Source organism: Scophthalmus maximus, chromosome 5 (assembly GCF_022379125.1).
Source record: "Scophthalmus maximus strain ysfricsl-2021 chromosome 5, ASM2237912v1, whole genome shotgun sequence".
NCBI classification, from domain to species: domain Eukaryota; kingdom Metazoa; phylum Chordata; class Actinopteri; order Pleuronectiformes; family Scophthalmidae; genus Scophthalmus; species Scophthalmus maximus.
Window position 1 is genome coordinate 1,584,669 of NC_061519.1, and position 22,475 is coordinate 1,607,143.

Sequence of the window (22,475 nt, forward strand, 5' to 3'; positions counted from 1 at the left end):
AGGGCAGCAGCAATGAGCTGAATAATGACACCTGCACACGCGCGTGTGTGTGTGTGTGTGTGTGTGTGTGTTAGGAGGTTTATTGCTGGTCACATTTTAACCCTCTCTTCCTGTACTCTGGCAGTTTCATTACCTCTGCCTATGGGGATGGAAAGAGCATCTGGGAGAGGAGGGGGGAAACACTGCGGCAAGTCATCAGTGGTCGGCAGACAGAGACACCACTGTACATCTACTGGTATCACTGAAGACGCTGTAGTGGAAAACCCCTCTCAAATAGTGACATGCTTGGCAATGTTGTATATTTTTATACCAACAAATGAACCCATGAAAAGACCCAAACAACATATATATTAATCCCACTGACAAGTACACATTGTTTATACACGTATTATATATCTGTTCCCTGTGTCACTTGTCATATTTTACCTCATATGCTTGTCCCTGCCCAACCATTTGCGCGCGCACACACACACACACACACAGACACACACACACACAAACACAGAGCAGAGACTTCTTTCAAGTTCAGCCTGGTGTGAAGTGGAAACCCTATAACTGCTTATGGTCCAGTGGCCTCAGTGCTGTTCAGGTTATGACAAAAGGACAGAGCAGGTATCTCTCTCTCTCTCACTGTGTGTGTGTGTGTGTGTGTGTGTGTGTGTGTGTGTGTGTGTGTGTGAGTGTGTGTGTGTGTGTGTGTGTGTGTGTGTTAACCTCCTACCTTTCCTCTACAGAGAGTGAGAGGGTGAGCCGAGGACATTAGATGAGCTAATTCCCACCATGGGATCACAGTATTACATTTTTCCGCTAAGTGTGTGTGTGTGTGTGTGTGTGTGTGTGTGTGTGTGTGTGTGTGTGTGTGTGTGTGTGTGTGTGTGTGTGTGGCGTCAGGGCTGAGGCTTGGTCAGTCCACTGGGAGTCATATTTTACGTTTAGCTGCTCTGTGTCTGGCATCAGGACGAGCTGGCTCTGTCTATCTACAGTAAACACCCTCATCCGATTTTGCAGTCTCATGCTCATAGTCCAGACAGAGTCAGAGTTGACTCTAGTAGTATGGGTGTGTTGTAGGAATGACAGCGTTTATATAGAGCAGCTTATCTATGTGATCCTCAGGGAGATGAGGTCTGTCCTGAGAAGGTGGGGTGAGTTACTTCTTTTACTCACCATAAGAATAATATTGTCTGTCTGTGAAAAATCAACAACGTGTTGTATAACGTGGTCTGTGGCTACGGAGGAGCTTTACAAAGGTAGAACAAATAATCCTGATGATGTCATCTGAGATGTAATCTCACTAGTACATTTCAGCTTCAAAACAGCATTTAAAAATTGATATACATCAGAAGTAATCTCCGTGCACACAAGGCATTTCGCATGAACATTCACATGCACTGGGCACGCCCGGTTGCAGACTGTCTACTCTGTATTCGGTTGCTTAGTTGCAGAAAATACTAAAGACACGAAACATAAATGTTGTAATGTAAAGGTTTGTAATGAAGTAAGTGTTGGCAGCGCTTTGCATTCACCGCTGTTGGTTGAGTCTTGACCGATGAGACCCAACCAGGAGGCGAATGCGAGCGACTGCACCCTCACATCCATTGGTCTTCGTTTCTGACCGTCCATGCGACGACGCAGCCCCTGGATTGTTCAAACTGAAATGGGACCAGCAGTGTTTCCAAACGTCTCCGTTTTAGGAGTAGTGTGGATGAAGTCGTGCGTTTCAAAGCTTAAACGTATTTGTGTGAATGCATCCTGAGACTTCAGCTGTTTTTATTTATTTTTATTTAATCTTTATTTAATCCAGCAAACTCATTGAGATTAAAAAAAAAATCTCAAGGCCTGAGAACAATTTACATTTACCGCAACAGAAGACAACACAAATTAGAGACAGCAAGAGTTAGACAACAGACAAAACTACAAGAATGGAAAACTAAAGACGTGAAGTGTTCTAATAATAACAGTTTGAATTCTCCAAGTGAAATGAGACTGTTCAGTTTGAAGTGGGTTTGTAATTCATTCCATTTGAAAGCTGCATGACAGTCAAAAACATTTTTTCCCAGATTAGTGTGAATGCAGGGAATGTCCAAAGTGAAATAGTCGGCGGGTCTTGTTCTGTAGTTACTGGTTATAACAGAAATGAATGATGTGAGATAATCTGGTAGTTGGGTTAGTTACGCTTTATATATAATTAACATGATGTGAAAATTTCTTCTTGATTCTAGTGACATCCAACCAATACTGTGAGAGAACGGTGGTAGAATGCAGGATTTTTCATTAGTTACACACCTAAGGGCAGTGTGGTAAACGTGATTTAACTGAATCAGAGTTGTTTGTGAAGCGTGGCGGTAAAGAATATCTCCAGGATCCAGAACAGACAGGAATGTTGATTAATTGTTCTGCGACTTGATGTGGGGAGACAACCTTTAATTCTATATAGAAAACCAATTTAGATTTTAAAATTCTGAGCCTGATTATGAATGTGGGTTTTGAATAAAAGTTTGCTGTCAAGCCAGATTCCTAAATGTTTTATTCAACTAATGATATATTTGTGTGTTCTAATTGGTGGGTAATTTAGGTCTGCAGTGGATGAGGAGAAAACCATGAAACTGTTTTTTTTTCAGTATTTAAAAAAGTCTGTGATTAACAAGTACTGACTGGAAAGTATCAAAGGCTGTTTTGCAGATGTGTGATAGTTTGAGCGGGTTAAAGAGAAGCTCTGCCTTAAAAATTGTAGGTGTGAGGTTTGAAAGAAGTGGAGCTACATTATGAGGACTGTAGTTGACCCACACACGGAGCTCAAAGTAATGATAGCCTCCTCCCCTGCGCTGACTTTGACTTTCCCCTCGTCTCTTCTTTATGGGAATGCAGTTTGAATGGGAAGTTGTTTTTTGTGCCTCTTTGTCTCTGAAGGGAGAAAAATGGAGAAAACAATGCATGAAAATATCAGAACACAGACACAAATTGTTGCCTTCATAAAACAACATGACAGATTCCAAGAAATCCACGACATGAGATGTAAATTAGTGAAAGAGAAAGTCAAAATCATAACCGTTATTTGGTATGTGGGCTCTGGCAAATGAGCCATATGTTTTTATGGCCTGTTCTTCAACAGGCTGTTTGACCTTTCTGACCTTTTCTGAAGTCCTGCAGTCTTGCCTTTAGTTGATATCTTTACAGTTGCACAGAGACCGTGGTGGTTGAAGTCGGAGATTTGGGAGTCTACGTTAGCATGAAGTTTTCATCTGTTAATTATTTTTTCTATCGTAATGCCCTGTTTGTTATTTTGCCTATGCAGTGGAGTGGTTTGTTCTGTGCACTGACTCACATTTGAAGCCCCTCTCTCCCCAAGACCAGATGGTGTCTCTTAAAGCCATCTAATGAATATTGATATGAAGGGTCTTGTTAACAACAGGGGGGTACTCACGGCGGGGCCAGAGACCCCCAAAATTGGCACTCAGTAAAGGTCTCCTTTGAGGGGACTGGGTGTCGAACGATTTAGTTTTTGGGGCCACAGTTGAACACAACAAAGCTTTTTTTTCCTCACGCACATGGGCTCCCACATGTCCCATGTCGGTCCTCTGTCTCGCATAAATTAATATGGATTAGGAGATAATGAGTATTAACCTCTCGCCTGAGTGATGTCATCCAGAGGATACTGTGAGGTTTTTACGCAAAGTAAAAAATATGTTTTTTGAGATTAGTGGAGGAGTGCAGGTGGAGGGAAAAGAAACGTCAGGAGCGAGGGAGTGTGAGGTGAAGAGATGGACAGGTTAAAGGGGCCATATTATGCTCCAGGCACCTTTTCAGCCTGCCTCCACAAATATTTGGTTATCTGGGGTGTCTGCCAGCCCACGGAGAATGAAAAGAAAACAATGAGTCGTTGATTCGTGGTTTGGGTTGATCGTGCAGACGGTCTGTAAACGAGCCATTCACAGCCCGGGCGTCAAGTGACGTGAGTTGACTCCTGCTACTGGGGCGACCACGCCCCCAACCTGAGCAGCACGTCCCCCCTTGAAGTGCGGAAAAACAGATCGCGTCTTCGCCATCTTTTTCTCGCGGCTGCCGGCGGCCGGTCGCGGCTGTCGGCTTGCGGCAGAGCTCGCGGCTACCGGCCGGCATAGCTAGACTCGCGGCCGGCCGTGAGCTCGGCCGGCCGGGATGTCGTTAACGTTCTATCGCCCAGCCCCTTGTGCTCTGTGTGTAATTATGGAGAACGTGTTCGCTGTGCCTCCCGGGTCTCTACGTCGTGTATGTGCCTTGTTACGTGCGACTGTTGTCATGGCAGCGCAACGCCGTAGTTGCGAGGAGGAGCGAGGCGGAGCTTTGCGGAACACGAAGGGAGGGGGGGCGAGGAGTGAGCAGGAAAGCGCTGGAATCGACCATAGTCTCACAGGGCTGTTTATACAGAAAGAGGAGGGTGCTGTGTGGCTTGATCCTTGAGGTGTTTTGACATGGAATGCCAAAGACATGTAGTTCACACACCTGAAAACCAAGGTAACTTGTGTAAAAGGGGGCATAATATGGGCCCTTTAAGCTCCTGGCAGCATTAATCCTCTGGCGCGGCTCCAAGGGCTAAAGCCGCTCCCCTGAAGGCCTCACCGTAGTCCAGCATTCGCTAGCCGTGAGGCTGAACCACCGCCAGCACCCCGGGCTGCTCAGTCCGACCCACTGGACACTGGGGTGGAGATTTCTTCACTGAGATTTCTTCACTTCAGTTTTTGTTTGCCAGAAGTCCAGTGTTGGTGCAGTGTGCGTAAAAATAAATTGTGTGACTACCCTCCAGCTGGTGCGGGTGTATGGGCCAGCTGTAGCCCCCCCTCTGTGCCACTTTTAACCGAGAATAAACACCCATTCAGGGCACAAGTCGATCAAACTGCTGATGCTGCTGCGCCTTGGAAATAATCCTGGAACCAGTTGCATGTTCGGCACAGAATCAGGACTTTTTAGCTTATTTTTTTCATAACTCATACCTCCTGCAATTTGTCAGGAAACATTAGTATAGGCACATTGAGACTAACACACGCACACACACACATACACCCACACACACACCCCATTAGAGATGATGAAGTGAGGCTATGTCAGCTATTTATAACTCAAACTAGACCTCGGTGGCTGTAAGGCTGAGGAGCAGACAGGAAGAGAAAGATGTGAAGGAGGGGAGAAGGGCAGAGGCGGAGGGGCGAGGGAGGGTAAGACGTGCAGCACATTGAAACGGTTCAGATTTTTTTCACTGCGAGGACACAACCTCTGTTGTCAAGTGTAGCCCCTGTAGCACTTAGTAGATAAAGAGAGCGAACGTCAGACAGATTCACGACGCTGAGGGCTTTCATTTGGGATGGGACAATGACAAACAGAACTTTATTACCCTCAAACACGTCAGTGATTTGATTTGTTGATGGAGCCTTTTGCTGTCGCCAGAACTGGAAGGGATGACAGTGAAGAGAGGTCGTATGTTACATCAAGAATATACTGTGGTATTTCCAGATGACAAAAGTGCTCGCTCTGCTGAGCCAAAACACAATGTTTAACCCAAAACCCCTTTAAAAATCAGATGAATCTAAAGCATTGTGAGATTCTTCGAAAGGATAACAGAAGAAAAGAACTTCTCCAATTATTTTTTTTCCCCAGCTATAATCTTTTATGACTATAAAATGTATCCCGACTTGTCAATGGACTGTGGTCAAAGTGTGTGTGTGTGGGGGGGGGGGGGTTTCACATGGGCGGTGTTTGTGCTTATACACTCACACATGTTTGTCTATCGTGAGCGATGTGGGGGTGGATGCCTCCTGAAAGCCCAACTTTGACAGCCGTTTTGCTGGCGGGTGGGTCTCTTCCCTCTGACAATAGAGGGGGAATTGCAAAGGAGCGAGTCAGCATGAGCCACAGAGCAAAATAGAGGGAGGGAGAGGGAGAGCGGAGGGGGGGAGGGAGGAGGGTATCAGACTCGGGGATAAGGCAGCTGGGACAGGCTGCTTTGGCTGGAGGCAGATCTTATTGTGCATTTGTCCTCCCCAAGTCACTCAGACACCCGGTAGGAGGAGAGAGCTTCTCATTCCTCATCATCTCCAGACATTCTGCTTCCAAGCTTCTTTTAAAAAAAATAAATATATATATATATTTAACTTCTCCTCGTCCTTAGTGGTTCAGAGCATCGGGATTATCTCTGTGACATTGTTTTTCCTCACAAGTGACACAAAGAGGACTTGTTGGATTCAGCTTTGCTTCAGATCTTCTGACTGTCTGCTATGGCACCAGTGTAGGTACAGTATGGTGGTCTACTTGAGGAAGAGCATCCACTCTCTGCTGTCTGTCTTCAAGAAGAAGGGTGAGTGCCGACTCACATGGAGGAATCTGGGAGGCTCCAGCTTTGACTTTAGTGACAAAAAATGAGTGCCGGTTTATATAACGTGATATTAATACCAGTTTTGATAAATGGTTTATGGGGTTTGTTTGACTTTTTCAGTACCCTCGAAACTTTGCTTGCACTATTGAGGCTACAAGGTGATGGGTTGTTTATGTGTTTTTACTCAAACAATTTTGGAGATTTGTATTTTTTTTAAATTGGCAAACCCTTGTGACAAAGAAATGTAATTGAGGCTTGATATTTTACAGTTTAACCGTAAACTTTGTTATAATTAACCATAAATAAAAAGAAAACACAAATACAATCAAAGATATAGAACTTGCATTATGAAAATCAAAACATTTCTGCAAACTGTAAACATGAATTGCATCTTTTCTGCATTGTTTATTCTGTAAAATAAAGGTTTTCATCATGGCACATATCGGCAAATTTAAACACAGACACTCATCAGCCGATATCATCGGCCAACCGACATACTGGTCCGGCTCTAGTAAACATGAGATGATTTCTTGTGCCAGTCACCTCTGTCCCGCACAAACCAACACAGGCACTGGCAGTCAAGATTACGCTGCAGGCACATTAATGTTAAATACAATTTGGAAGTCCTCTCTAATGAAATAATGAGCTTAACTGATTTTTTTTTGCCGATCGTCTTAATCATCGAAATCCCTAAACCTCCTGCAGGGGTCTGTCGGAATCTCAGAGGGCTTCTTCTCCCATTAATCACAACTGTTGGTTACAGCACCTTTATACGTGGGTAATATATCCAACGATTATTGGAGGTCCTTGGAATTCCTCAGTCCTTTGTGGGGAACTCTTCCACTCAGTCCCAGGTTCATAATGACCTGAGGTTTCCCACAGCCGCACACAGGGGAGGGCATTGTGTCTTGGCTGCCTCACCTGTGTGTGAGTCCTGGAGGAGAGGGATGGGAGTGTCTGAGACCTCACACACACACACACACACACACACACACACACACAAACTTCTACAGTACTGTATGTACATCCACACTCACACAGTGTTACCTAACCAGGTCAGGCTGAGAGTCACAGTGTTGAAAGTGACAAAGGAGGGAAAGCGGACACCTTACATTGGACTTTGATAAGCTGACAGACACTTTATGCGAGGGATTTTCCATAGGTCAATTTCTCAGCATAGAGACCCAATATGTTACACTTGTTGTACTGAATGAGGATGGCTTTCCATCTGATTTATGATTAAAGGACGCAGAGTAGAACTTTGTACTGTTAGGACCATTTCAGAAAAGGTTAGATCATTGAATTTCTGCAAAACCCAACAGTTTATTTAGATTTTACTGAACAAGAGCTGGCAGGAAACACAGCACCACCTGGCCATGAAAGCTGAAAGCATGAAAACTACTCACTGCTATCTGACTTGTACTGCTTGTACTGACTTGTATTTTTAAGTGTGTGGCGGCCGTTCAATCTCCACTGTTTTAAGCTGCTATTTGAATTTGAGTAATGCAAGCATAAAGGGGAATGCCCAGTCCACTTCCCACATAGGAGGTCCCGCTGCAGGGGGATCCAGGGGCGTCATTACATATGGCAGTCCAGATTATCTCATCCCCCAGGGACTAGCAAAGAAGAGACGGATACCGCAGGAGATTAGCCAGGCCATACTTTGCAGTTAAGAGGCAGGCTGGGACGTCTGCCGTCCAAACTGCTCGGCTGAGGAGATTTGAAGAGTCCTGCGTCAAAGGTGCAGCAATTAACAGACTGACAGTTGCACCAGGTGGAGGATTCACTGTAAAGCTGTTAAAAGTTGTGGTGCAATGACACTTGTTGAGCTGTATGTCTGTATTGGTGTAAGAGGGCAAAGAAGTAGATGCAAAAAGGACTAGAAAGACTTGAAAATAGCTGATGAATATGTGATTAAATTTGGTCCAAAAACCAAAATGATAACAGTATAGACGAGGCACAGCTGTAGAAGTAGCAGGAGGAGAATGGGTGGCAAAATCCTTGTCATCGCCTGGCAAGTGTCTTCTTCCTCTCAGTCTTCCTCACCCAATCTGTGAACCAACCGCTCCTTTCATCCCTTCATCCCAACAGCTGGCCCAAAGGGTAATGATGACCAGAAGAGGTTGGCTGTCCACTACACAAGCTCACAGCACCACCAGGAGAATGTTTTCATTGAGGGCAGCAGACCACAGTACCTGGAGGACCTGCACACTGAGGCTCAGGAGGGACTGAAGATACTACAGCAGGAAGGTCAGACACATTGAGTGGCTCTTTATGAAAACACACCCATTCATCCTGTACACATATACTGGTATATGTTTGTCTAGTGTAGACCTCATGTTCAGTATTATCAAACTGAATAAGGTGCGAGTATAGTCAGAGTTTGTGTCTTAACCTGGTCTGTTTGGTTTACACAGAACACAAAAATGGAGTGACCTTTGCTGACAATGAAAGCATTTCTGTAAGTGCAACTCCTGTTGATCATTTTTCCAACACTTCCTACACAGCAAGAATGCCACCTAACTTGTACTGCAATTTGTGTGTGTCCAACAGTCCTCAAACACCCTCCGTCCAGAGCAGGATATCAGCTCCATGGATGGAGGTGGCTCTTCGGAGTCGAGAGCCACTAGCAGGAATACTGACACCACAGTAACCTCTTCAGTGTCAACAAGGCCTGTGCTCACCCGCCAAGGTAAACAGCAGCCCCAAGCGTCAGCATTTTGTTCATCTTATAAGAATATGTGCTAATCATAGTGCTTGTGAATGCACTTTTCAATTTTCCTGAGTTTACTGCTTTATGATGAGTTATAGGCGTGTGTCATTCCCAGCTGCTTGCTGCCTCTGCACTTCTGGTCTGAAATCAAAAGAAAAGGGAACTACACACGCACACAGTCACTCGAACACACCAATTCACAAAACAGCTTTTTTTGTGACTAAAAAGTTCTAAGCATCTGAAAAAAAACATTGCGGCTGCATCTGCATATCACAGCTGGAGGGCAACGCATGTCGTGTGCTGCATGGAAGTGTGACTTATCATATTTTAGGCATCCTTTAAAAAAAACAAGTAAACCTAGTTCTCCACAAGCCAATTGTGCAAAAGCTCCTATTAGTTAACCAATCCGTTATATCCAAGTTTGTTTGTTTTTTGGTTTGAAAAAATAACCCTCCTAAATTTAAATTATTTGAATGTTTAACAAAGTTTTTCTTATTTCAGGATCTACATTCAAGCCCCTGAATCCAGTAAGAAGGTTAGATAAGAGCAGGAAGAGGAGCAGGAGGACCACCATCATGGGTATTCCAAACCAGGTCCAGAAAGAGCTTGGTATGATTTTAGCACCACCCTTGCATAACCATTAGGCATTATGTGTTCTTTGTGGTAAACGTGTTATTGACAGTGACGCACCATCTTTCCAGCACTCCTCAGAAGTTCCACCTTCCAGCCACTTGTTTCTGTGAAGCTCCCTAATCACGATGGACAGGTCACTGACAGCCAATCAGGTGTTGTTATCATTCCTACAGTTGATGGAGGGACCCTGGCAGCAAATAAGGAAGGAGCAAGAGTGCATCTTTCAGAGTTGGAGGTAAAGTAAAAAGCTCTAAATAAATAATTGATTAATTCAGGATATTTTTTAAATCCATTAGAGCTTTTGTGTTTTCTCAATCACGTGTGAATTTTCTACTCTCCACTCCTAAGCAGGCATCCAGAGATGAACAGCTGTTTAGGAAGCACCTCCAGGCAATATACCAGGACGGGCAGCCCCTTAACCACAAGGGCTTTGGCTCCCATCTCTGCCCCACATCCACTCTGAGACCCAAGTCCCTTGCAGTACCTGGCATGACCACTTCCTCCTCCTTCTGTCCTACAACAATGTTTAGCTATCTCCAGGAACCTCAGGTAAGAACAAAATCCGGCTGTTAGATAAAGATATGGCCATAAATGTAAGAGTTATTCTTTTTCTTTGGTGTCTTAAATGACTGTTTTGACCATTCTTAGGATTTAGCTATGAAACTCATTTCTTTCTAGGGCCCAGTGATGTCCATATCTCCTCAGGCCACTTACTTGTCTACAATCATCCCTAATGCGGTCTTGCCAGCCTCAATTGAAGTCATAGAGATAGGTCGCAGCATCAGCCGGACTCGTGGCAGCAGTGTCAACCATGGTGGTAGTGTCCACACTGTAAGCAAAAGCAACCTTGCGTCCAGAGACTCATCAGTCAGCCCTTTGTTGTTCAGAAGATCAGATGGTGATGGTTTCCAGCCTGACCATTCCTGCAGCGATTCCACACAGATGCCCACATCAACTTCAGGGTCAAACTGGAGTGTGTCACAGTCTTCAAAGACCATTATTTCAAACTCCTCCCCTGTATCCTCTAAGCGGAGCACACACAGTGGGTACTCCCAGAGCTTGGGTCTTAATGGACAGGAAAGCCAGCAAGAGCACTCTGGTGGAGATCAAGACCATGTCAGTCTATGTAGCTCAGCTAGCGAGATTAGCAGCCCCTACAGTAAAAGTGAAAATCTTTTCACAGCTCAAGGATCCGAGTCTGGCATGTCATGTTCAGTGACTGCTGGGGAGGAGGCAAAGAACAAGCGTAACTCCACTCGTAGTCTTTCAGTAATGAAGACGAAGCAACCCCCTGCACCTCCACAGAGAACAAACTCTCTCCATAGTAATACGATGAGAAGTAGTTCCAGGTTTCTGGTGGATAGCAAGGATCTTAATGACTCTGTGTCTGGACAGGTGGAAACTGCTACAGAAAATACTCTTGTGAAGGATGAGATTGAATTGGTCACTGGAAATATTAATAAAATCCCCACCCCTATACCAAATTCTATTGGGTCCAGCTCCCCAGATGTTTCCTCCAGTCCTCTGAGCCCCACACAGGCCTCCTCCATAGAGACTGAAGGGCCACCAGAGCCGCAATCAGAATCCAGAAGCTCTTCCCCACAGAAAGCTCCCTCAGAAGGGGAAAAATTTGAACGGACCATGTCCCCTTCTAGTGGATACTCCAGCCAGAGTGGAACTCCAACACTTTCCCCTAAAGGTATCTCCCCAACCTCCCCAGAAAAACAGAAGAAACCAGTCAAGCCAGAGAGATCAGTGTCTCGGGCCTCATCCTCTGCAGCTTCTCCTTCCTCTTCTCTTACGTCTCTATCATCCGGTACACCTGAGCCAGTACACCCAGATTTTTCCACATGTAGCCCAAGTCTTCCTCCACAGGGCACTTCACCCACAGTTACATCAAACAAGCTCACACCAAAAAAGAATTCGTCAACATTGAGAGAAGAATTCAGAGAGCTCTTGAACATCCCACCACCTCCTAAGGTCAAAGCACCATGCTCTCCTCCTCCAGAGACATGGGTCCACAACAGACGTGCCTTTGAGCTCCTGTGTGGGCCCCACCCCTGTGTCAGCAAAGAAACCCACAAACCCCCAAAGATACAGGACAGCACAGTTAAACAGGTATGGACCCAGGATAGACCCACAAAGGAGATACAAGTTTTTGTTGAAAAACAGACAACTATAGTCAAACCCACCATAAAATTATCAGAACGTGTAGCAAAGCCTGTGACATTGTCAGCAACAGATCTTGAAGATGTCCAGAAAGAGCTAGAGAACAGGGAATGTCCAGTCGCTGAAACAGAGCGAGTGGAAGCAAGTGCAGATGTTCAGCCACAAGAGCAGAGTAGTGGCCCTGTAGTGAAAAACCCCAAGAACCAAGAGACAACTCAAAAGAAAGATCCCCCTCCTGTGATGAAAAAACCCATGACAATACTGGAAAGAGACGAACTGGTGTCAACAGAGCAGTCAGTAGAGAGCGAGCAAAGGGAAATGAGTAGTAGTACCCAGATAGAAGTAAATTTAGTTGTTGAGAACCATGCAGCATCCTCACAGGATGGGGTTATGGTTTTAGTTGAGAAGAGTGATAATGAGATGGACAGAGGTGAGGCCCCATCCATGCAGACACTTTCCGTAGAAGCGCCTAAAGTTAAAAAGGTCTCACCACCACTTACCCCTCCCCCAGCATACCACCCTGCACCTCCTCCCTCAAGAAAGACACCACCTTCATCGGTGTCAATGCCACCAACTGAATTAGAGGGGGTACAGGAGGAGATCCACATTGTCGAGTCTTGCTGGCCTCCTCCCCCACCACCATTGGAAGGGGACTCAGTCTTTGATGGAGGAGATGAGGTTGACTTTCCTCCCCCGCCGCCGCCATTTGTAACAGACAGTGCGCCAGATGTGATGGACAGTTGTGTCAAAAAGCTGGACCTCCTTGATGATTGTACTGTTGTTGCACAGGAAGTTGGAGAGATGAATATGGACTCAAGTGAAGCTGGGACATCTGCACAGGGAGAAAATCCAGATATGCCCGAAGCTGTTCCAAAATCAGCAGTACACGACAACAAACCAGAGATTGCTGTGCAACTTTCAAAATCTAACAGTGATGATGAGATTTCTTGTAAACCAGTGCAGAATGTTTCATCTCTTTCAGATAGTGTCCCACCTCTACCAGAAGAGGCACCTCTTTTACCACCAATGAAAAGAGCAGAGAACCCTGCATCAGTCACTGCTTTGGTTGCTTCCAGCAGTGTCCTGAGGCAAAACTCTCTGAAGATTGAGGATCAGTCTTCCTCAGGGTCACCCGTTAGTGCCCAAACTCCACTTACAGTCCCAGTAGCCCCGCCTCTACCAGCAGAGAGCATAACACATGGGGTTAATTTCAGACGGCAGCCCAGTGCAGCAAACCGAGACACCAGGAGCAAGGAGTTACTTTCCCGCCACAAAAGTGCACCCATTCCTAAAGAGGATGCAAATATACCTCTTGTCACCCCCTCCCTGCTTCAGATGGTTCGTCTCAGATCAGTCAACATGACTGAAGATCAGGTGAAAGCTCCCTCTGAGGACAAGCTAATAAACCACGAGGCTCCAGTTCAGGAGAATTGCCCCGTCTCAATCCCAGGACCTCAATACATTCCGCAAAAGCCCATCCGCAAGTCTCTGTCTCTAAAATACCCACCTCAGACAGTAAAAACTTCCTCCGTGACACTGAACGCCCCTTCCATGCGCTTACAAGAAGCCGTACGTATGAAAACTGCAGCCATGTCTTCAAGAGATGGTCTTCAATCGAGACTGGGTGTGAGATCACCCAGCTACAACTGTGTCAGTGAACCAGGAGGTCTGTCCCCAGCCTCTACCGCCAGCTTTATCTTCTCCAGGAGCACAAAAAAGGTTGTCATAGAGACTGCGACTGCCTCGTCGTCTGAAGCTCAGGCAAGTCTGAAGCAAAGCTTGGCGGCCGAGCTCATGCAGGTGTCTGACCAATCAAGGCCTGCCACTTTCTCCAACGGTGGGGTGAAGTGTGACAAAGTTCCTCCACCGGTAGCTAAGAAGCCGGCACATGGAAGCATCAGTCCTTCACAACATCACCCTGCCTGTTCGGGAAAGATGGAGTACAGTGTTGAAGGAAATGGAGCAATAGGAGGAGTACAACATACGAGCGGAATAACACCTCCTGAGACAACAAGTAAGCGCAGTAGAATTTCTTTTAACTGTTGATCTGATATTATCTCTGCATTATCAGTGTTTTAGTGTGCTGCTGAGTATGTAAACTCCTCAAGGCTGATTCAGTGCTAGCTTCAATCAATAACTAATGTGCAACCCTCTTGTCACGGAAAAAGCAGAATCTAAAGTCAAGCATTACCATGAAACAGCTATGCACTTTACCCTCGCTTTAAAGGCCATAGTTTGTGCTGTCCATACCAGCATGATAGAAATGCAAACACAAGCTCCCTTCCATGCAAACAGAGAACAAATGCTGCTAGTATACAGCTATGTTGCAGTAAAATGTGCAAGCATGTGCTTTAATCAGCCTTAACCTGAAACTCATGAATTAGATTAGGACAGAATACACGTGTGTTCCTGTAACTGTATTATGGTCGTGCCGTAATGTCTGACGTCGTCTTGTCTCCCTTCTTGTCCTCCAGTTACAAGAGTGACAGCAGACACAATTGAAACACTGTTTTGAAAGAGCTTTGTTGTGATGAAGCGAGGACCAGACTCACGAGTCAGACGGAAAAAACTATAAGAAAGTAAAAGGACTCACAGCGAGGACTGACTGACATCACTGAGGGACAATAAGCTCAACTGTCCTGAGTGTTGTTGTGTGTTAAGTATTCTCCAAAAGCCTTAGCCTGTTAATGGCCTTCCTTTGTATTTATGCAAAAAATATGTTGCTCCCAATTTCTTATGATAGGTTTATTCTGGAGTATTTTTCTATGCTATAGTTTATCTCTTATTAATGCCCCTCAGGATGAAATGGTGTACATTGGCTGAACTGTAAATATTTGGCTTGTGTGAAATCGCCTCCTAAAGGTTTCATTAGTTAGTGGTCACAGCAGCTCAGTGTGAAACTGTCTCACCAAAGCATTTCTGTACTTTATTTGTCCGTTTTCCCCCCTATTGTGATATAATACATATTCTCCATGGAGATTTAAGCAGTTGTATGAAAGGCTGATGGTGGTTTTGACTACAGGAATGATCTGATCTGAAGAAAAGCTAATTATGAGTTTTACTCCTGGGTTTCACTGTCTAGACAGACAGATCAGAAAAAAACAAGGATTCTGCATACTCACATGAACAACAGAGGTTTTTCTCAGTTAGGAGAGAGACACTTTAGTAAAGCTACAGATGAGAAAGAATGAAAATTTAAAGTGGCAGTAAGCGATTCTAAAGCAATAGACATTTTGTAAAAATCAGCAAATATTTCATCATCGTGCACTAGCGGCCGGTTCCGTGTGCCCAAAAAAAAATCTTGGTTTTCGTGCAGTCTGTAAACATCCCTCCCTGATACCTTAAGAGACGTGCTTGCGGATGACGCTATGAAGATTTATCCTAAATTGCTTACTGCCCCTTTAACACAGACTTTGATGCTCCTACACAATCCATTTCTTTGGTTATGGTGAGGGTCAATCAAGCACATTCTATTAAATCTTTCTAGGAAACGGTTACACAAGTTATACTATTTATTTAAGTGTGATTGTTTCCACTAGTAGCACTGTCAGACACCTTGTCCTACCAAATATGAAATATTTAAGAATCTATCATCTGAAACCACTTTTAGAGCTCTGGATGATTGATACACTGGACTAGACCTAGTGTGAGGTCAGTTGGTTTTTTTTTGTTTGTTTTTTTTAAATCAAATGTTCTTTATCCTGATTTTTGGCCCAGGACTTTTTGGTGGAAAATTTGAGCTCATTACTATTTGCACAAAATGCTCTCCCCCAGCAAAATCAATGAATTATACCGACTCTACTAAAGGGGTCAAAAATCTATGTTTTGATGATTATAAAGAATTATGTACACTTATTACTTCCATAAATAAAATGTAAGTGTATTAAATAACATTGTTTCCTGCATTCGTTCTACAAAGAATTATACACGTAGTTACCATGTTATTTCACACACCCCAGGTTTTAAACATTTCTCTCATCCAACACAAAATCCTAAACACAACTAGCAAATAGCTTTTTCGTCACATCTGATGTCTGAAACCAACAAAACCTTATTAGGTTTCACCAGATTGACAAATAACCCTGCAGTTATTCGGAGGAAAAGTTCTGAAACTTTAAGTCCCGTTTTAAACACCTGATATTCATTAACAGTGACATCCAGGAATGAACAACTGGTACTTCGACATTAAATCAATCCTTCTTCGTCTGAATAAGCCCAGTTTCTCCCATTTGCAGAACATTCGCTGTTTTTATACATTAAGTGCATTAAATAACAACATCCAATCCCAGTTTTTAAAAAAAGGGAAACTAACGGATCAGAGATTGACAAGTTACATTTTTTTGGTCATAAGTTGCTCATGCTTAAAAGGAAGTTGATATTTTTTCCTAATAAAGTCAAAGCAAGGTAACAGAATTTGTCTGAACCCGTCCGAAACCATCTTAGGCATCCATATCTCATCATTCTCCAGGAAAACGCGCAGATGAAGTTGGACTGTTGTTGCCATCGCAATTGGGTGATGAGTGTATTCTTGTTGTAAGGTGGTCAACAGGAGCGGCTCCAGTGGTGAACCTAGCTAATGTTGCCTCCTTTCAGTGTCTTACATGTGATGTGTCCCAGTTTGGTCATCAGCTGCTTGTCTGTCCACTGAGCAACACACTCGTCTGAGATCATCAGGTCAACCTGGGAAAAGAATTTTAAAGAAATTAAAAAATCTAATGATTTAGTGTATACACATGACATGTGCTTATAAAGTAATGGTTTTATTCAAGTTGGCCTTAATTCCATTTTGGAAAACAATCCTAAATACTACCACGTTTTTCTTTCACAACTGACACTTTGATTAGTATCATGAGTTAATAATAACTTTAACTATTGTTTTTCTATTGAGTGAAAGTAAAATCTGGCTGAAGCATACCTGTAGTTTCTCCCACACCTTCTTCTTTGAGTTGAGTCGGTCGTCCGCTTTTCCCGCCTCATACCCTTCCACAAATACCCGATCCCCTGGCGACGAACCATCTGGAGGGTCTAGAGGCTCCACCCTTCTGGGCTCCCCTTCGCTAGAAATCAGCCAATCAGAGGGAGTGGAGAAGTTAGAAGAAGAGGCTGAGGGATAAGCTTTATTTGTCTTTGTGCGGAAAAAGAAAGAGCACTCACATAGAGGCACACAGCAGCATGGCTTGAGACTCGATCCCTCGCATCTTCTGGGGTTTCAGATTGCACAGCAACAAAACCATTCTGTCCTGCAGGTCCTCCTGCGAAATATAGGCCACCAGCCCGCTGACCACGGTCCTTGGTTCCGCCTCACCCACGTCGATCTTCTCTAGATACAGTGAATCAGCATCTGGATGCTAAGTTGGACAGAGAAGAGCCCCACGACTGTGATACTGCTGCATAATCTCAACACAAGCTAAAATCATTTACTAATCAAGTGACATCTCTTAATGTCCTACCTTCTCCACACTGACAATCTTGCCCACTCTGATGTCCAATCTGGAGGGGGCCAGCTCATCATCACCCCCCCTCCTCCTCCTCCTTTGGCACCCTTTGCTCCTGTTTCTAAAAACACAAAAATACACACAAAATTGACAAGTCTCTCCATGCAGCAATCTAACAATCTATTATATGGGAAACTAATCATTCAGCTTCAGTATATTTGGGTAGTAATGGTTGAACTGACTTGTTTTTGAGGGGCCAGGGTAGGCAGAGTCAGCCAGCTTGCGGAGCTCCGGCGACTCAAACTTCTTTCTGATTGGTTCCAGCAGTTGGTTTAGTGCAACTTCCACTGAGGCCTTCAGGTCTCCCGGATGAAACACCTTACGAGTGCAGAGACCACAGATTATTCGAACATGTATCATTTCAGTAGAGATGTTGTTCACGAAGAAGCCTTTCTTCAATAATCTAGTTAGAATGTGTGTCTACCTTCTCAGCAAAGTCTTTCTCCACCTCTTCAAAAACAGTGTAGATTTTGTCTCCACCCCACTTGGCGTCTTTTTTGACACAGAACTCTAAAACACACATGGATACAAAATGTGTACTAATTTATGATCTTTTTACAAGCTGAAGAGAAGAAAACAGATTCTCGGATGAGTGATCTACCTCCACGCAGAGGGAAGAGGACGTATTTGACAAGGGAGAGGACTCCATTGTTCTGGATGTTGCCTGGCTCACAGAAAGCCTTCTTCAGCTTCTTCTTCACATCCTCTTTGGAGTCTAGTAGGTCAATCTTTGACTCCTGCAGCCACAAAGAGAGATAATGAAGTGATGATTGGTCACGCACATTAAGTGCTTCAACAAATATCAACTTTAATCTCTTTCTGCCCCTAAAAAATAAAATGTCTGCCGGCTTACTTCTTCTGAAGAGCTCATCTTGGCTCCGGTCAGTCCTGGTACCATCGGGTTCATCAGATGGGCACGTTTGGCATAGCCAACAGAGGGCAAATACTGGAGACAAAAACGAAATGCCACATGATGTTATAGACCTTATTTAGAAAACTGCCGCGAGAGATGATGGGATAAAGTACGTGTTGAAAGAGAAAGAGAATAAGGAAAGATGTGTTATAAAAGAGGAATGTACAGAAGATGGGACAGAGGGTGGAGTGTGAAACTAAATGTGCCACTGGGGAGGGAGATGGCACCTTCTCTGCCAAGGTGAAAATCTTCCTCTGGTCAACGCCTCCAAACTGGGCGTCCACCTTCAGGTTCTCCTCATCCAGAGCCTGAGGAGCAAAACAGGTCACATATACTGCTGCTGCAGACACTCACATATAGCAAACCTTCAGGAAGTGAGGATGCATCAGATGTTTCACAGTGTCTATGTGATTTATATAGTTAAATCACATAGACACTGTGCTGGAATTACATTAATATTTGCAGTTGGATTAGTCATTGGGTATAGGACAGTGTTATCATATAGATACCTTTTAATCTAGTTTTTAATTGATACTACTTCTTTTTAAACTTTTCCTATTATTTATATTTCAGCCTTTTTACTGTTTTTATTTTATTTATATAGGCTTAATTTAATCTCATAATTTTTTTAATTACTCTCCTTTAAATAATATATTGTATTAACCCTAATACAACTTTTCCCTGTGAATTTTACAATTTTATCCATAAATGTGTGCATGTATATATATATATATATATATATATATATATATATATATAAATTTTTTCTACTCACTTTTCTTTTTACTGAGTTTCAGTCTTTCATTTAACTCTGCCTCTAGTGTTTTCCTCATTGCAAACAGGCGAGACTGCGTTTTCCTGGGATTCCTCGTTCATGTTTTTACTAAAAGTTTTTTTTGTTGTTGCTCCATTAAGCCTTGCATCGCATGCATCATATGCAAATGTATGTGTATGTGTGTGTCTGTGTCTTTCTCTGTCTGTGTCTGTGTCGGGGGTATCTTTTTGTGTTGCATTTCATTGTAGGTGAAGCAGTTTGTGTTGCATTTTTTTTTCGATGAAAAGTGCTATATAAATAAAGTCTGATTGATTACCTGCAGTACAGGGTAGAGCAGTCCACTCAGCAAAGGATGCTCCACCTGTTTGACAACCTCAGCTCCGGCCTTCTTTGCATCATGTTCCGTCACCACGGAGGACAGGCGGTACACATCAAGAGTGTACTCTCTGACAAACATGACAACAAAGAGCTATAACATTCGTTTGAGTGTAGCCTGCAGCTACAAAGACTATTTCAGAAAATTGAATATCAAACAAATACACGTCGAGACAGTGCAGGAGTCGCGTCTGCACAACTGACCTGCTGAGCTGGTAGTCTGTTCCTTTGACAAATTTGAGTTTTTCCAGCGGCACACCAATGCTCTCCAACATGGCCTTGATGACCTGTTCGTAGTACTTCACCCGGAGCTCCAGCAGCTCCCAGGGGGCTTTTATGTTGTCGAGATAGGCATGCAAGTCTGCGAACAGAATAGTGACCTAGGGAACAGAAAGAAGAGACAAAAAGCTAATGTGTGAGCTGCTGTAAGCCAGAAGTACAGATTAGATCGTAAAAGGCTGAACAGGGCGTATCCACCTCACATCCCGCCTTGAGGAAGTCTGCAATCTTGGACATGGGGACAAAGTAAGCAACATGGGGTTTGCCTGTGGTTGCTGTACCCCAGTAAACTTTCAGCTCCCTCTCCTGAAGAACCTGCTTCAGCTTCTCCTCTCCAAGGACCTCCTGCAGTCACACACAATCAGAGATTCATGAGACCAAGAGCCGCAGGTGGACTTCAGTCATTGTGAATATGTATGTGTCTTGTTTGTTTTGCCCATCTGAAGGTTCCTTGTGACGAGGTTGAACTTCTCATCTGCACTCAGCTGATCTGCCATGACGCTGGGCCTTCTGACTGTGAAGACAGCAGTTCAAGCATCGACTTGAGTTAACAGCAGCAGCAGCATCATCGTTTCATGTAGACTCACTGAGTAATGCGTCAGTTCAACATATTTCTAATAACTTCCAGCTTAGGGTTGCCCCTGGCGAAAAAAGAAAGAGATAAAAAAAAAAAAGAAATACGACGGTAACATTTCTCAGAACTGACTTTGACTAAATGTCTTTTCTCCAATGGGAAACTGTGGGAATCTTAAAATTCTTAGAATCGTACATTTTATGAAAAACACACTGCAGTTTAATGAACAACCAATAAGCAGACGACCCTCGCAGTTGATAGATTGTGCTCAGGTGACGTCAACTTTGACTTGACCCGAAGCTGAGGGTAGCGTCTGGGGTACGGTCGAATTGCCAAATTGGCATAGGAAGTTTCCTAAATCTTGAAGTGACCCGGAAGTATTTAATCGGCAGCCACAATGAGAGCTGTTTGGGAGAATCTAATCATATTGTACGTTTTGTTTTGTTTTTTTGTTTGTTTTGTTTTGTTTGGATTTGTTTTAAGTGATTCTGATCCACACTCCTTACCAGTTGGTGGCGGTAATGCACCATTGCCTTGATTGCCAACCGCCATAAAACAATAAGAGAGGAAGAAGAAGAAGAGCTGTTCGGGTTCTCAAAGTTTTTAGGAAAGGAGCTTTAATTCTTCCTTTCTTATCTCCTTTGGCATAGGGTACATTGGACCTTCCTATGCGAAACGAAAGGAGATATAGATGCCCCACAATCCATTGCGGCAGCGATATTTAACGTGACGCGCCATGCACGAACGTAAACGGTTCAATCCGAATTAGAAGTAGAAGAAGTAGAATAGTATGAATATGACCCAGAAGAGACGCACGTCATCATGTAAGTTACTGTTACATACGAGTCATTTACATCTGATTTCACACGGTGGTAAAACACACTGAAACATGCTTGATGTAGTCCATCTTCAGATATTTGTAGTTTCACCGCGACAGACGCACGTCATTAACATTCGCCGTCGCGTGATGACGTAGTAAAGTGAAAGTCGAGTCGGATTCTCTGAGCAGCGCTGTCTGCTTTTTTCAAAATCCTGAGTCCTGCTTCACACCTTTCCTTGACCTCATGACGTATTCCACTGAGGTCAAGGAATGGTAGATAGGAAGGACAATTCGACCGGTATTGAATGAGCGAGCAAGCTAATGCTACGTAGCTAGGTCACTAGCAAACCATGTGCAGCTAACGTAACCGAGCGCCAGCCTCTGGTTTAAACCGCAACATGTTTAGTAGCGACGTTTTCAGTTCACGTGACGACAGTATGAGCTGGTCACTCATCCGAAAACCTGCTGACTCCTTACAGCGAGACGTGGGTGACAGACGCCAGCAGTGTGGACCAATTTCATCAGCTTTCTGAAATGGATTCACTCTGGGCTCCAGGGCAAAGCAATCGAGTACCGATTGCAGAGAGTAATGATTTATCGAGCAATCCCATCGAGCCAAATGTTTACTTAAAAAGTTAATATGTTTTCTACTACAGGAATAGAGGGCAATGTAAGGTAATTAATATTGCTTGATCTCGATCAAGCTCACAAAATATAAGGAGGCATTGTGTTGCAGAGGGAAGAACTGGATTGGAAAAGAAAAAAAGCAGACCCCAAAAAACGAAGAAAAAAATCAGAAACAGAGTTGCAGATGGACCATTCAAATGCCCGGTTTGAAACTTTCCTTCTCACATCAATCTTAAAAAACTGCGACACCTCTATGTATAGATGGGCTTTGATTTTAACATGACTTTTCACAGCAGCAGTGCTGCTCAAGTGCCTGTGCACTGTTAACTCGTAATTTCAAATTACTGTCACATTATTACCTTTTTTTACATCATAATTATGAGCGTTTATCTCATAATTATGACTTAGTATACGTCTTTATTTTTTTTTCACGCGGAAATGGGCTTCCAAACAACCATTTTCTTTCCTTTAGTGTGTAAGATCTGAAACTGAAGAACAGAATCTTTATAAAGTACATATATAGTATATATAGTGTGAAGTATACTAGGGATACTTGGAGCTGTAGTAACTCAGAGTGGCCACAATGTGACGCTGTTCTACAGATGGGTTGTATCATCTGTGGGCTATGTCGTCCACTCTCCCACATTCACCAATGCATGATCAACAAACCCACCCACTGAGGTATTGCTTTCGTTTTGCTGTTTTTTTTTTTGACAGGGCCAAAACTACAATTTTGACCAGTCATGATTGGCCATTATG

General features: G+C 43.8%; 2 protein-coding genes across 5 annotated transcripts in view; one reads left to right on the top strand and one right to left on the bottom strand.

Annotated features, from left to right (window-relative positions):
- Positions 1 to 15,749, top strand: part of kiaa1522 (KIAA1522 ortholog) — a 37,237-nt gene extending 21,488 nt beyond the window's left edge. For 2 of the 4 annotated variants that reach the window (XM_035633164.2, XM_047331843.1), the window contains exons 2-9: positions 8,435 to 8,593; positions 8,761 to 8,804; positions 8,897 to 9,035; positions 9,558 to 9,665; positions 9,758 to 9,924; positions 10,038 to 10,238; positions 10,368 to 13,872; positions 14,333 to 15,749. In XM_035633164.2, the coding sequence (XP_035489057.2) occupies positions 8,435 to 8,593; positions 8,761 to 8,804; positions 8,897 to 9,035; positions 9,558 to 9,665; positions 9,758 to 9,924; positions 10,038 to 10,238; positions 10,368 to 13,872; positions 14,333 to 14,373 (4,364 nt within the window). In that variant the 3' untranslated portion in view covers positions 14,374 to 15,749. Of the gene's footprint in view, positions 1 to 6,028; positions 6,326 to 8,434; positions 8,594 to 8,760; positions 8,805 to 8,896; positions 9,036 to 9,557; positions 9,666 to 9,757; positions 9,925 to 10,037; positions 10,239 to 10,367; positions 13,873 to 14,332 lie in introns of those variants that run through there. The other 2 variants (XM_047331844.1, XM_047331842.1) reach the window with 2 other exon arrangements.
- Positions 15,714 to 21,654, bottom strand: LOC118310335 (tyrosine--tRNA ligase, cytoplasmic-like). The gene is given in 15 exon segments (XM_035633165.2): positions 15,714 to 16,538; positions 16,774 to 16,915; positions 17,013 to 17,206; positions 17,309 to 17,373; positions 17,376 to 17,414; positions 17,536 to 17,671; positions 17,778 to 17,863; positions 17,955 to 18,090; positions 18,207 to 18,299; positions 18,494 to 18,574; positions 19,358 to 19,487; positions 19,621 to 19,796; positions 19,894 to 20,040; positions 20,136 to 20,209; positions 21,567 to 21,654. Coding segments are annotated over 14 exon segments (1,593 nt in total). The 5' UTR covers positions 20,193 to 20,209; positions 21,567 to 21,654; the 3' UTR covers positions 15,714 to 16,427.
- Positions 21,655 to 22,475: the final 821 nt, after the last annotated feature.